At 36.4% G+C, this 16,622-nt stretch overlaps 1 protein-coding gene across 1 annotated transcript in view; it reads right to left on the bottom strand.

Annotated features, from left to right (window-relative positions):
- The window catches only part of LOC133548256 (bone morphogenetic protein receptor type-2-like), a 28,859-nt gene that overhangs the window by 6,653 nt on the left and 5,584 nt on the right, over positions 1 to 16,622 (bottom strand). The window contains exons 2-8 of the mRNA XM_061893573.1: positions 14,398 to 14,589; positions 14,021 to 14,319; positions 12,294 to 12,315; positions 12,086 to 12,178; positions 8,161 to 8,222; positions 6,489 to 6,710; positions 3,061 to 3,175 (exon numbers count right to left, since the gene is read on the bottom strand). Of these exons, the coding sequence (XP_061749557.1) occupies positions 3,061 to 3,175; positions 6,489 to 6,710; positions 8,161 to 8,222; positions 12,086 to 12,178; positions 12,294 to 12,315; positions 14,021 to 14,319; positions 14,398 to 14,589 (1,005 nt within the window). The remainder of the gene's footprint in view (positions 1 to 3,060; positions 3,176 to 6,488; positions 6,711 to 8,160; positions 8,223 to 12,085; positions 12,179 to 12,293; positions 12,316 to 14,020; positions 14,320 to 14,397; positions 14,590 to 16,622) is intronic.

Genomic DNA, 16,622 nt, shown 5'->3' with positions numbered 1-16,622 from the left:
TTGAACTTTGCGCCTATAACAATCCGGATGGTTATTTTCCTCTTTGTTCTGGAGGACACCACGTCCTCTGTTTCCAAATATAATTTGAAATGAGGACTCGTCAGACCACAGAACACTTTTCCACTTTGTATCAGTCCATCTTAGGTGAGCTCGGGCCGAGCCAATCCGGCGGCGTTTCAGGATATTGTTGATAAATGGGTTTGGCTTTGCATAGTGGAGTTTTAACTTGCACTTACAGATGTAGCGACCAACTGCAGTTACTGACAGTGGTTTCATGAAGTGTTCCTGAGCCCATGTGGTGATATCCTTTACACACTGATGTCGGTTTTTGATGCAGTACCGCCTGAGGGATCAAAATTCCGTAATATCATTGCTTACGTGCAGTGAATTCTCCAGATTCTCTGAACATTTTGATGATTTTACGGACCGTAGATGGTAAAATCCCTAAATTCCCTGCAATAGCTCGTTGAGAAATGTTGTTCTAAAACTGTTCAACAGTATGCTTACAAAGTGGTGACCCTCACCCCATCCTTGTTTGTGAATTATAAAGCATTTCATGGAAGCTGCTTTTATACCCAATCATGGCACCCAACTGTTCCCAATTAGCCTGCACACCTGTGGAATGTTCCATATAAGTGTTTGATGAGCATTCCTCAACTTTATCAGTATTTATTGCTTCCTTTCCCAACTTCTTTGTCACGTGTTGCTGGAATCAAATTCTAAAGTGTATGATTATTTGCAAAAAACAAAATGTTTATCAGTTTTAACATCACATAGGTCGTCTTTGTAGCATATTCAACTGGATATGGGATGAAAATGATTCGCAAATCATTGTATTCCATTTATATTTATATGTAACAAAATGTCCCATCTCATATGGAAACGGGGTTTATATATATATATATAATTTTATACATTCATATTATCATTAATATTTCTTTTTGGGTGTGCTCTCGGAGCCTGCTTGCCCCACAGGCATCTCGGGCTGATACTCCCGCACATACCAAGAGACAAAAATATTGTACATACAACACACATATATACAATTATTCATACATATATACATACAATCATACATACGGGCTCACATAGGTACAGTACATACGCTCGCACACACACACACACACACACACACACACACACACACGGTACATGCATTCACACGCACATTCACTGTACAGACATACTTACTGTACATACACAAGCACATATACAATCATGCATGAGTGCAATCACGTTTCAAACATATATTAACATTGTTCCCCCATGGGAAACTGGGCACAACACGGCACACTGATCAAGCTTAAACCTTTTTTACTATAACAATCCCACACTTCTCTTTTGTAAAGTAAATCTGTACTGCAGATATTGGCACCTACATCAACAATATGATTTGCCTGTTTGACTGGACAGGACATATTAGAAAGAAAGAAAGAAAAAAAGGTGTCAGTGTATCTGGATATTAAATGGATACACATATTCAGTTTAGTAGTATACTTTCCAAGAATGCGCAGAAATGGCATAAAAATGTAAACAATGGGCCCAAAATGCCTATTTGTTACTCTAAACCAGGGGTCACCAACCTTTTTGAAACCAAAAGCTACTTTTTGGGTGCTGATTAATGCGAAGGGCTACCAGTTTGATACACACTTAAATAAATTGCCAGAAATAGCCAATTTGCTCAATTTACCTTTAGTAAATAAATCTGTATATATATAAAAAAATGGGTATTTCTGTCCGTCAATCCGTCGTACATTTTTTTTCCTTTTACAGAAAGTTTTTTGTAGAGAATAAATGATGAAAAAAACACTTAGTTGAACGGTTTAAAAGAGGAGAAAACACGAAAAAAAAAAAAGAAAATTTAATTTTGAAACATAGTTTATCTTCAATTTCGACTCTTTAAAATTCAAAATTCAACGGAAAAAAATTAAGAGAAAAACTAGCTAACTCGAATCTTTTTGAAAAAATACAAAAAAGAATTTATGGAACATCATTAGTATTTTTTCCTGATTAAGATACATTTTAGAATTTTGATGACATGTTTTAAATAGGTTAAAATCCACTTTGAAATAAGATTTGAATTTGATTGTACAGAATTTCTAGATTTGCCAGAATATTTTTTTGAATTTTAATCATAATAAATAAATAATAAATAAATGGGTTGTACTTGTATAGCGCTTTTCTACCTTCAAGGTACTCAAAGCACTTCGACACTACTTCCACATTTACCCATTCACACACGCATTCACACACTGATGAAGGGAGCTGCCATGCAAGGCGCTTTGAAGAAATATTTCACAAATATTCTTTGTCGAAAAAACAGAAGCAAAAATTAAGAATTAAATTAAAATGTATTTATTATTCTTTACAATAAAAAAAAAAACTTGAACATTGATTTAAATTGTCAGGAAAGAAGAGGAAGGAATTTAAAAGGTATATGTGTTTAAAAATCCTAAAATCATTTTTAAGGTTGTATTTTTTCACTAAAATTATCTTTCTGAAAGTTATAAGAAGCAAAGTAAAAAAATTAATTAATTTATTTAAACACGTGAAGACCAAGTCTTTAAAATATTTTCTTAGATTTTCAAATTCTATTTAAGTTTTGTCTCTCTTAGTATTAAAGCGAGATCAGCTTGCTAGTAAATAAATACAATTTAAAAATAGAGGCAGCTCACTGGTAAGTGCTGCTATTTGAGCTATTTTTAGAACAGGCCAGCGGGCGACTCATCTGGTCCTTACGGGCTACCTGGTGCCCGCGGGCACACTGTTGTTGACCCCTGCTCTAAATACTAAAATATGCCTCCTATTGAATTTTACTTAAAAAATGACAGGCAGATTGTATGCAATAATGTACTTACAAAACATGCACTTACACCACATCAAATCCTGTTAAAGTACTTTGAGACAGCGCCCTCTCCTGGATGCATAACTGCAGCCCTTTTTTTTACTTCTGTAAATTGCGCCCTCATAACACTTGGTATTTAAATTACCATTCAAAATAATACATTTACATTTTAAAGCAGAGAAAAGAAAGCATCTTTTGTATTCAGAGTAACTTACCTGGTGTACGAAGGTCCGAATGGAGATAGGAGAGTCCCTGCGATAAAGAGTGGCACAACTTAAGTGACAACGGCCAGCTGGTGGTGTTCTTGCACAGAAAAGAGTGCAAAGAGCCCTGAAATGAAATGAAAATAAGGTTATGCCAAGGAATGCATTGTGAACATTAAAAGATCAGCCACAACAAGATAGTCCTGAATACAGAACTTAAACCTGAGGTGTCCAAAGTGTGCTTTGGGGTCCTTTTATGTCCATTTTTTATTGGCCTGTGGCACCTTCTACAGACAAAATAAACACCTTTTTGATTAGAAAATAAATATAAAACCAAAACATTGGAAAAATGGAACCAGATTATTTATCTCCAAAATGGGACCAGAAAACTAAAATGGCCGTGGGTCTTCTATGTGGTGTTTGATGAACATATGCACACATGACTTATAAAATATGGTAAGATTTTGCATGCAATAAAGCTCTGGTGTTAGAATGATACAAATATTAATAGAAAATAATACTCATAATTGATTAAACTAAATTGTATTGTTTTTTGCTACGTTTCGGTGGATGTATGGACCCCGATTAACAGAACATAGCTATCTATGTACCAAAATGGATACATGGATGATACAGCAGAGGATTGGGAGAATGTCATGTGGTTAGATGAAACCAAAATAGAACTTTTTGGTATGAACTCAACTCGTCGTGTTTGGAGGAAGAAGAATACTGAGTTGCATCCCAAGAACACCACACCTACTGTGAAGCATGGGGGTGGAAACATGTTTTGGGGCTGTTTTTCTGCTAAGGGGACAGGATGATTGATCCGTGTTAAGTGTTAAGGAAAGAATGAATAGGGCCATGTATGGTGAGATTTTGAGCCAAAACCTCCTTCCATCAGTGAGAGCTTTGAATGGTTGACAAAATACTTATTTTCCACTATAATTTACAAATAAATTCTTTAAAATTCCGACAATGTGAATTCCTGGATTTTTTTTTTTCACATTCTGTCTCTCACAGGTGAAGTGTACCTATGATGAAAATAACGGACCTCTGTCATCATTTTAAGTGGGAATACTTGCACAATTGGTGGCTGACTAAATACTTTTTTGCCCCACTGTATGTATATATATATATATACATATATACATATATATACATATATATATATATATATATATATATATATATATATATATATATATATATATATATATATATATATATATATATATATACATATATATACATATATATATATATATATATATATATATATATATATATATATATATATATATATATATATATATATATATATATATATATATATACATTAGGGGTGTGGGAAAAATCGATTCGAATACGAATCGAATAGTTTACGTTGTGCGATTCAGAATCGATTCTTATTTTTAAAAAATCTATTTTTTTTTTATATCAATCCAACAAACCACTACACAGCAATACCATAACAATGCAATCCAATTCCAAAACCAAACCTGACCCAGCAACACTCAGAACTGCAATAAACAGAGCAATTGAGAGGAGAAACAAACACGACACGGAACAAACTAAAAGTAGTGAAACAAAAATGAATATTATCAACAACAGTATCAATATTAGTTATAATTTCATCATAGCAGTGATTAAAAATCCCTCATTGGACATTTATGAAAATAATAAAAAAGAACGATAGTGTCACAGTGGCTTACACTTGCATCGCATCTCATAAGCTTGACAACACACTGTGTCTAATGTTTTCACAATGATAAAATAAGTCATATTTTTGGTTTGTTTAATAGTTAAAACAAATTTACATTATTGCAATCAGTTGATAAAACATTGTCCTTTACAATTATAAAAGCTTTTTAAAAAAAAAATCTACTACTCTGCTAGCATGTCAGCAGACTGGGGTAGATCCTGCTGAAATCCTATGTATTGAATGAATACAGAATCGTTTTGAATCGGAAAAATATCGTTTTTGAACCGAGAATCGAATCGAATCGAAAAAATCGATATGTAAGATTCACAGCCCTAATATATATATATATATATATATATATATATATATATGTATATATATATATATATATATATATATATATATATATATATATATATATATATATATATATATATATACATACATATATATATACATACATATATATATATACATACATATATACATATATATATATACATACATATATATACATATATATATATATATACATACATATATATATATATACATACATACATATACATATATACATATATATATATATATATGTATATATATATATACATACACATATATATATATATACATACATACATACATACATACATATATATATATATATATATATATCCATCCATCCATCCATCCATCATCTTCCGCTTATCCGAGGTTGGGTCGCGGGGGCAGCAGCCTAAGCAGGGAAGCCCAGACTTCCCTATCTCCAGCCACTTCGTCTAGCTCTTCCCGGGGGATCCCGAGGCGTTCCCAGGCCAGCCGGGAGACATAGTCTTCCCAACGTGTCCTGGGTCTTCCCCGTGGCCTCCTACCAGCTGGACGTGCCCTAAACACATCCCTAGGGAGGCGTTCGGGTGGCATCCTGACCAGATGCCCGAACCACTTCATCTGGCTCCTCTCAATGTGGAGGTGCAGCGGCTTTACGTTGAGTTCCTCCCGGATGGCAGAGCTTCTCACCCTATCTCCAAGGGAGAGCCCCGCCACCCGGCGGAGGAAACTCATTTCGGCCGCTTGTACCCGTGATCTTATCCTTTCGGTCATGACCCAAAGCTCATGACCATAGGTGAGGATGGGAACGTAGATCGACCGGTAAATTGAGAGCTTTGCCTTCCGGCTCAGCTCCTTCTTCCCCACAACGGATCGATACAACGTCCGCATTACTGAAGACGCCGCACCGATCCGCCTGTCGATCTGACGATCCACTCTTCCCCCACTCGTGAACAAGACTCCCAGGTACTTGAACTCCTCCACTTGGGGCAGGGTCTCCTCCCCAACCCGGAGATGGCACTCCACCCTTTTCCGGGCGAGAACCATGGACTCGGACTTGGAGGTGCTGATTCTCATTCCGGTCGCTTCACACTCGGCTGCGAACCGATCCAGTGAGAGCTGGAGATCCCGGCCAGATGAATATATATATATATATATATATATATATATATATATATATATATATATATATGTATATATACACATACACACACGTTTACATGCATACACGCACACAACAAATTTTTTAACTAACACATTTTGCACACAAATTTGGATTCAGGGAAATTGTCAGCATAATTTGATGTAAAAAATAATTCAGTTCACCAAATTCAATCGCAAAAAATTACGTTTTCAGTAATTCATTTTCAGTCATACGCATGTCAAAGGCTGACAAACAATAGGCACTCACATATTCCGCAAACTGCAGGACAATGAGCCAGCTGCCGTCATGGGACCGTCTCCCAGAGTCCAGGAAGTGGATAATGTTGGCGTGCTTCATCAGCGGAAGTTTGTAAATCCCTTCCTCTGAGGTGAACGCGTGTTTCATGGCGGCGGGGATAACTTTAACCGCCACCGCAGAGCCTCTGTGTGTTCCCCGCCAAACAGTGGCAAAATGCCCGCGGGCAACGATCTGAAAGAGATACAGTACATGTGCAAAATGCTGCCAAGTGAGATTTCCCAGTTTTAAATACACCGTATTGCAGGGGTCACCAACTTTTTTGAAACCAAGAGCAACTTCTTGGGTACTGATTAATGCGAAGGGCTACCAGTTTGATACACACTTAAATACATTTCCAGAATTTGCCAATTTGCTCAATTTACCTTTATTAAATAAATCTATATATATGTAAAAAAAATGGGTATTTCTGTCCGTCATTCCGTCGTACATTTTTTTCCCTTTTACGTAATGTTTTTTGCAGACAATAAATGATGAAAAAAACACTTAATTGAACGATTTAAAAGAGAAGAAAACAGGGGGAAAAATGAAAATTAAATTTGGAAACATAGTTTATCTTCAATTTCGACTCTTTAAAAGTCAAAATTCAACCGAAAAAAAATGATGAGAAAAACTAACTAATTCGAATCTTTTTGAAAAACTTAAAAAAAGAATTTATGGAAAATCATTAGTAATTTTTCCTGATTAAGATTAATTTTAGAATTTTGATGACATGTTTTCCATCCATCCATCCATCCATCCATTTTCTACCGCTTATTCCCTTTTGGGGTCGCGGGGGGCGCTGGCGCCTATCTCAGCTGCAATCGGGCGGAAGGCGGGGTACACCCTGGACTAGTCGCCACCTCATCGCAGGGCATGACATGTTTTAAATAGGTTAAAATCCAATCTGCACTTTGTTATAATATATAACAAATTGGACCAAGCTATATTTCTAACAAAGACAAATCATTATTTCTTCTAGATTTTCCAAAACAAAATGTTTAAAAGAAATTCAAAAGACATTGAAATACAATTTATATTTGATTCTACAGATTTTCGAGATTTGCCAGAATATTTTTTAGAATTTTAATCATAAGTTTGAAGAAATTTTTCACAAATATTCTTTGTCGAAAAAACAGAAGCTAAAATGAAGAATTAAATTAAAATGTATTTATTATTCTTTACAAAAAAAATACTGGAACATTGATTTAAATTGTCAGGATAGAAGAGGAAGGAATTTAAAAGGTAAAAAGGTACATGTGTTTAAGAATCCTAAAATAATTTTTAAGGTTGTATTTTTTCTCTAAAATTGTCTTTCTGAAAGTTATAGGAAGCAAAGTTTAAAAATAAATGAATTATTTGAACAAGAGACGACCAAGTCTTTAAAATATTTTCTTGGATTTTCAAATTCTATTTGAGGTTTGTCTCTCTTAGAATTAAAAATGTCGAGCAAAGCGAGACCAGCTTGCTGGTAAATAAATACAATTTAAAAAAATAGAGGCAGCTCACTGGTAAGTGCTGCTATTTGAGCTTTTTTTAGAACAGGCCAGCGGACTACTCATCTGGTCCTTGCGGGCTACCTGGTGCCCACGGGCACCGCGTAGGTGACCCCTGCCGTATGGTGTACCTTGTGTGTTTAGTTTACCTGCTGTAGTTGTATATGAGTGACATCTATCTGTGGGGCCGGTGTTGTTGGGGTGGAACAAACTGGGGAGATATTAAGCAAGCGCAACATTTTCATCATACAGTTCATGAAAATAATTTATTAATAATCTCACCGCGTTTCTCATACATTATTTTGTGTAGCAGGAGTCTAAGACCTGGTACTATGCCTAGGTCTACTTATTGCAACGTAATAGAGGACTTGTCCGTTATGATTTAACATGCAAAATCCTGGCTAAAAGTCTGAAACTGAAAAAAGAAATACATTTTAAGTGTAAAAAATAAGATTTCAATCTGAAAAAAACTTTACAAATATTAAAAAGTGAAACATGCTAATTATTCATTTTTACCATCGTTTTCAAATTCAATTTTTTTTCCCGGTACAGAACTTTTGGCCCAAATGTAGCTAAGTAATTGCCTTGTGATTTAACTTGGAATTATTTTGCAGTGCTTGTATTTTGTGGAATTCCTTATTATACAGTACTCAACACCATGGTTATGGTGTTGAGTTTATTCCGAACATGCATACAGTTACAAAATGATACATGACATAATTGCAGTTTTTCATTACAGCATATCCGAAAAGGAGTAGGAAGAAGCAGAGCCTTTTTAGTCCTACCCCCTTTCATATCATAGAAATTACTAAGACATTTTTTGCTACTTATTCTGTAACACAACAATGAATAAATAAATAGTTGAATGAGAAGTAAAAAAATATTCAATAAATAAATAATAAATAAAGTTCTCATAATTATATAGTTAAGTAATGTATGGTTCCCATTATGAGAGGAAATACGTTTATCTCACTTGTAATAAGGATTCATATATTTATCAGGATTCTTCTCTCTACTTTGTAAACACTTATAATTTGAACACTTTCTTAAACTGAATCATATTAGAACATTGTTTGATTTCTTTCATCAAATCCATTTTTTAATCTCACATAATGACATGCAAAAGGTTTTAAGTGTTGTAAAAATGTTTTAAATTAGATTTGGAAAGAATTGTTGTACATTATTGGGTAGCCGATTATAATTTGCTATGTGCAAAATTTTAGCTGTTTGCACATGCAGAAAATATATAAATGACAATATTGTTGATTGAATAAAGAAATGGTTTGAACGTTAGCAATATCCAATGTTATGTATTATTTATTTTTTTTATTGATCTTTTTTGCAACACGGTAAGTTTGTAGTTATTTTCCTATGCCTGATCTATTTTTTTGTGTGTATTTTATTAGGATGTCACAATTCTCATTTTTGGCCTCTAATCCCGAACCTTTCCTTTTTTTTATTTAGAGTCCCGATCTGATACTTTAACAATAGATTATAGAAGTGAAAATGTTTGTGTTGATCTTGTTATAACAATAATTAGAAAAATACACGTGATCAGAATTAGTATCGGCCGATCTCACTCATGGATGATCGGAATCGGCAGCATAAAAACTCTCTATGGAACATCCCTAATTATATTTGTGTAACAGGCCGGCATACACAAAGATTATTGGGGCTATTTGAGGAAGTAACGTATTTTCACACATGGGAAAACCTTTGTAGATGTCCTTGTTGAAGTTGATAAGTGATTATGCATGGGCTAGGCAGAAAGAAGGTAGTGTTGAAGAACGGTGCCTTACACACGTTGAAAGGGAGCCTTGGAGGAGAGATAAGCACCAAGGCCGAAGCAGCAGAAAGAATGAAACAGTTGCAATGGCAAACAAAAGCATGAGGAGGCTGTGTTTTAATCCACAGTGTGAAAAACCCTGAAAGGGGAACATTATCACGATTTCAGAAGGGTTGAAACCAATAAAAAATTAGTTCCCAGTGACTTATTTTATTTTTCGAAGTTTTTTTCAAACTTTTACCCATCATGGAATATCCCACAAAAAGGCTTTAAAGTGCCTGATTTTCGCTATCTTTAAACCTATCGTCCATTTTCCTGTGATGTCATTTAGTGATGCCAACATGGCGAATAGCATAGCAAGATATGGCGACATTAACTCGGATTCAGACTCGGATTTCAGCGGTTTAAGCGATTCAACAGATTACGCATGTATTGAAACGGATGGTTGGAGTATTAAGGCAGATAGCGAAAACAAAATTGAAGAAGAAACTGAAGCTATTGAGCGAATAGCTATTGAAGCTATCCGGCGATCGTGTTAAGATCCGTTACTCGGATCTTCACATGTAATTGTTTATTTTTTCCATCTGTGTTTTCATTCACCGTTTGACCCATTTATTTCCCGTTTAGTCCATCACCATGGTTACTTATTAGTTTCAGCTGCTACTCCCGGTCCCTGCACACCTGTCTCTGTTAATCACCTTCCCTTTATAAGCCAGCCTCTTCTGTTTATTCTTGCTGGGACTCTACTGTAACACCGGTTCGGCATAGTGGTACCGGGTTCGATTCCCTCGTGGATGCGTCAAACGAAGAACACAACAAAGGTAGGATCTAACAAATGTATTAACAAAAGGTGAGCTATGAACAAAAACACTGGAGCTAATAAAAAAGGGAAACAAAAGACGCTAGCGTGAAAGCTAGGAAATATAAAGAACTAAGACTTGGCACTATGGGACAAAAAGTAAAAACGAAGATGATTACCATGTGAGCTAAAGATGACAATAAGGTGGCTTAGCTAATGAGCTAGCGAGAAAACATACCTGACGTTACTTTTTGCTTGTGAGCAAATTAGAGTCCCAGAAAGAATAGACAGAAGAGGCTGGCTTATAAAGGGAAGGTGATTAACAGAGACAGGTGTGCAGGGACCAGGAGTAGCAGCTGAAACTAATAAGTAACCATGGTGATGGACTAAACGGGAAATAAATGGGTCAGACGGAGAATGAAAACACTGATGGAAAAAATAAACAACATGTGAAGATCCGAGTAACGGATCTTAACAGATCGCCTTCTAACCAACGATTGAGTGTCGCAGGGTATCCATACATCTCTGTGCCATGTCTGTCGTAGCATCGCCGGTAAAATGTGCAAGAGCAACTTAAATATGTCGATTGGTAAGTGTTTGTCTGGCATTAAATGTGGGTGGAGTGAAAGGCTGGATCCAAATATAGCAATAAATGTACATACAGCTAGCCTAAATAGCATGTTAGCCTCGATTAGCTGGCAGTCATGCCGCAACCAAATATGTCTGATTACCACATAAGTCAATAACATCAACAAAACTCACCTTTGTGATTTCGTTAACTTTATCGTTGGAAATGCATCTGCTTTGAGTGTCGCAGGGTATCCATACATCTCTGTGCCATTTCTGTCGCAGCATCGCTGGTAAAATGTGCAGACGAGGGACTTTTGGATCTTTTGACCACTGGAGCAACTTAAATCCGTCGATTGGTAAGTGTTTGTTTGGCATGATATGTGGGTGGAAGGAATGGCTGAATGCAAATAGAGCTACAAATGAGGCATAAAGCTGCAATATGTATATACAGCTAGCCTAAATAGCATGTTAGCATAGATTAGCATGCCGTGCTAATCGATGCACACTCCACGTAAGACAACTTGAATCCGTCCCTGATCGTGTTGTTACACCCTCCGACAAAACACCCACGAGTCATGATGTCTCCAAGGTACGGAAAACAAGTCGAAAAAACGGAAAATAACTGAGCTGATTTGACTCGATGTTTGTAATGTGTTTGAGAAAATGGCGGATTGACTACCTAGGTGACGTCATCGCCCCGAGAGCGAATAATAGAAAGGCGTTTAATCCGCCAAAATTCACCCATTTAGAGTTCGGAAATCGGTTAAAAAAATATATGGTCCTTTTTTTGCAACATCAAGGTATATATTGACGCTTACATAGGTCTGGTGATAATGTTCCCCTTGAATGATTTAATAGCAGATTCTAAGATGCATAGTATGAGTGGCCATTATTCACATAGGGAACAAAACAAAGTTACTTTTCTTTTTTGAGAGATGTTTCCATCGAAGAGCAACAACCACAAGGCACAGAAGCGCCAAACTCAGGACAACAATTAGGATCCATGTTGCTTCTATGAGGGGGAAAAAAACATGTTAAGTGCTGAGGAAATCAAGCCAGTTCAATTTTCATAGCTCCAATCCTCAACTGGCACTTTACACATAAACTCTACTCCACATACATTAAACTGAACCCCACAAGAGCAAGCACCTGGTGACAGAGGCAAGGAAAAACTCCCTCTAGAACAGGGGTGTGAAACTAATTTTAGCTCAGGAGCCGCATCGAGGAAAATCTGTGCACACGCGGCCCGGACTATTAACCCTTGTGTAATGTTCCTATTGTTGTTACTCAGCCAGCGTTTGTGGGTCTGGCCTCACAATCAATGAACAATGAAGCATTAAAAGCCACAAAATGCAGCGAGTGCCATTACAGACCTCTGTCATCATTTTAAGTGGGAGAACTTGCACAAACGGTGGCTGACTAAAATCTTTTTTGCCCCACTGTATGTAGGAGAAATTTGTTGGGGGGGTGTATGGTGCGTTATTCTGATATACTCTTCACAGAAAATGAGCCAAAGTCAGTGAGTCTCAGTTTGAAAAATGTATTGAATTGTATCATTTTTATTTTAATAAAAAATGAAAACAGGTCCTACAGACCCGAACACCACACAAGGGCATCAAGGTATTAAAACGAAAAAATATAGACAACTTCAGATTGGTTTGTTTGTCTTATTGTGGCCATAAATAGAACAAACGCATTCTTAAAAAGTTACAATAAAAATATAGAAAAAAAATACCAGCAGCGGTAAAGTTTAGATCCATGAAGGAGAGAAGAAGGTGAATGAATGTTCATATCTGAATACATTTACATATGCATAAAAATTTGTTTTTTTTGTATTATTCTTTTAATGAATTATGCAACATTTATGACAACCTTTTTCCAAAACACAATAAAGATTGTGAGATACAACAGGATAATGCATACATGTATCATTTGTTTTCAAAACGCTAACAAAAAAGTGGGACCCTAAAAATGTACTTTGGGACCACATTTTTATGACTTGTTGGGGTCCCTGGGAACCCATTTTGAAGATTCCTAGCGCCAACACTGATGGAGTATTGGTGCGTGCAAAGTACTCCAGGATACCAATACATTTTGGACAGTTCCATGGGATGACACTTCAAGTTCATATGTGAGTAAAGGCAGGTGGCCAATTACTTTTGGCAATACAATGTACACCAAAAAAAATGTTTTTGCCTTGTAATAACGTTTTGGCTTATATGCACTAGCCTGCTTACAGAATGAAAAAATATCCAAATTGCCCCCGCATCCTTTCTGTCTGGACACCGTATGTCAGTGGTTCTCAAATGGGGGTACGCGTAGCCCTGGGGTACTTGAAGGTATGCCAAGGGTATGTGAAATTTTTTCAAAATATTCTAAAAATAGCAAAAATTCAAAAATCCTCTATGAATATATTTATTGAAAAATGCTTAATCAAAATATGAATATAAGTTCATAAACTGTGAAAAAATATGCAACAATGCAATATTCAGTGTTTACAGCTAAATTTTTTGTGGACATGTTCCAATTAATACTGATGTTAAAGATTATTTTTTTTTGTGAAGAAATGTTTAGAATTAAGTTCATGAATCCAGCTGGATCTCTATTACAATCCCCAAAGAGGGCACTTTAAGTTGATGATTACTTCTATGTGTAGAAATATTTATTTATAATTGGATCACTTTTTAATTTTTTAACACGTTTTTGTTATTTTTATATCTTTTTTTCTAAATAGTTCAAGAAAGACCACTACAAATGAGCAATATTTTGCACTTTTATACAATTTAATAGATCAGAAACTGATGACATAGTGCTGTATTTTACTTCTTTATATCTTTTTTTCAACCAAATATGCTTTGCTCTGATTAGGAGGTACTTGAAGTAAAAAAATGTTCACAGGGGGTACATCACTGAAAAAGGGTTGAGAACCACTGCCGTATGTTGACATGTTAAGAAGAGGTAAAACAGTCATACCCACAATGCCAGTGGACCCGTGCTCTTGTATCACACCAGTCCAGATTTTGTTGCTGACACCAGTCCAGGTAATATTGCTGTTGCAGAGGTCTGTGTTGCACACACACTTTGCTATCCGGTTCACACGGGTTTGCAGCTTGCAAGTTGCATCCGGGCAAGATTGCTCCAATTTATTACAAGCTGCAACAGAAGATAGAAAGACCTGGTTTGTGGTGATTTTGGAGCTGGATGGTCATCGCCAATGGTATGACATCTTACCGAGCACATCAACCTGTGGCGGGCCTGGGCCAATGAAGAAATAGCCCACGCAGCAGTATGTGCGCTCACACACCTGAACCGAGTTGCTGACGTTTCCCTCCGCTAAATAACTGCTGTCTTTCGGCTTCACCTGGAAGGAACACTGCCTTTTCTGACTGGGAGCCTGGCTGAAGACACCTAAAAAGATGCATTCTGGGAGGAGAAACGTCATTGTTGATAAGCATACCCCTACTTAGGAGGCACAATACCACAAACTACTTACACAAAGATCAACATGCTTAAAAGGGAACTGCACTTTTTTTGGGGGGGGGGGGGAATTTTGCCTATCATTTACAATACTTACATTAGACAAGAACACATAGGTTTTTCTTTTTTTTAATGCAATCGAAATAATAATCCTTAGCAACAATGGGAGTCCCTCTATTCCGCATATAAAGCGCTCTGAAAACATCCGTCAACATTTAATATTCACAAATGATGATCAAATAATTTATATTTTTGAGCCTGAAAATAGGGAGGATGAGTACAAGTTTTAGACGCTGAGTGATAAGCAGATCCAGCAAGTAGCCCTCTTAACTAAACGCTTAAAGGCCTACTGAAATCCACTACTACCCACCACGCAGTCTGATAGTTTATATATCAATGATGAAATATTAACATTGCAACACATGCCAATACGGCCTTTTTAGTTGACTAAACTGCAATTTTAAATTTCCCGGGAGTTTCGTCTTGAAAACGTCGTGTAATGATGACGTGTACGCAAGACGTCACGGGCTGTTAGGAAATATGAGCGCTGCACACACACACAGCTAAAAGTCTTCTGCTTTAACCACATAATTACACAGTATTTTGGAGATCTGTGTTGCTGAATCTTTTGCAATTTGTTCAATTAATATTTGAAAAGTCAAAGTAGAAAGATGGAGTTGGGAAGCTTTAGTATTTAGCCACACAAACACACGGTGATTCCTTGTTTAAAATTCCTGGAGGTGAAACTTTACTATGGATCAGAGCGCGGTCAAGCGAACATGAATCACGACGGAATGTCAACCAGCAGGTTTCCGTGAGAAAATTGTGGTTAAAAAGTCGCTTCTTACCGGAGAAAAGCTGAGCTTGTGCCGTCCATAGCTGCCGTCGACTCCCCTGAGACATTGGCGTCAAGACACCCGTGGGGACACCCTTCCGACTATCAGGTACTATTAAACTCACTAAAACAGTAGCAACACAATAGAAAGATGAGGGATTTTCCAGAATTATCCTAGTAAATGTGTCTAAAAACATCGTAATCCGTTCCAATGCAACCGCGTTTTTTTTGTTTTTTTTTTACTTGTTATTTTTCTAGTCGATCGCGATCAATATCCTCAAACACAAATCTTTCATCCTCGCTCAAATTAATGGGGAAATTGTCGTTTTCTCGGTCAGAATAGCACTTTTTGTTGGAGGCTCCCATTAAAAACAATGTGAATATGTGAGGAACCATCAACATGTGACGTCATCGTCTGCGACTTCCGGTAGAGGCAGGGCTTTTCTCTTAGCACCGAAAGTTGCCAACTTTATCGTGGATGTTCTCTACTAAATCCTTTCAGCAAAAATATGGCAATATTGCGAAATGATCAAGTATGACACATAAAATGGACCTGCTATCCCCGTTTAAATAAGAAAATCTCATTTCAGTAGGCCTTTAAGAAGATACACAAACTACAAAAATAATAAAAAATTCAGTGCACAATGTCTGCTCTCACTGGGTTGCCGACTGATGGGATATTCTTATATTCTCAATTAGATAATAAATCAATCAGAACCAATCCAAAGGTTAAATAAAAAAAAACTGGCCACAAATGAGCATATTTTCGTTTCTGTCTCACCATCTCTAGGTATGAGTGGAATGTCAAAGTTGACCAACTTCTCGTTTTATGACAACAACTCTCTTCTATGCATGTGATAGGCATGATTTATAATTTAGAATTGACTTTCACCAGCTCAGAGCCTATGTAGCAGCTAATGTATGTCAATATAACAGCTGTGATCACAGCGCCACCAAAAGTAGTTCCTCTGTGTTAACACCTAAAGTAACAATATCACTAACACTTGGATAGAATTCAGGTCACAAGATGTATATAGAGTATTGTTGGCGGTTTTGGAATGTTATTTTAGAAGGGGAAATAGCTCAGTTGTTAGCCACCTCGTTCTTGTCGTATTTTACGAGTTAAAATGCATTAAAAAAATAC

Source organism: Nerophis ophidion, linkage group LG02 (assembly GCF_033978795.1).
Source record: "Nerophis ophidion isolate RoL-2023_Sa linkage group LG02, RoL_Noph_v1.0, whole genome shotgun sequence".
Lineage (NCBI taxonomy): Eukaryota > Metazoa > Chordata > Actinopteri > Syngnathiformes > Syngnathidae > Nerophis > Nerophis ophidion.
This window is presented reverse-complemented; position numbering and strand designations above follow the sequence as displayed.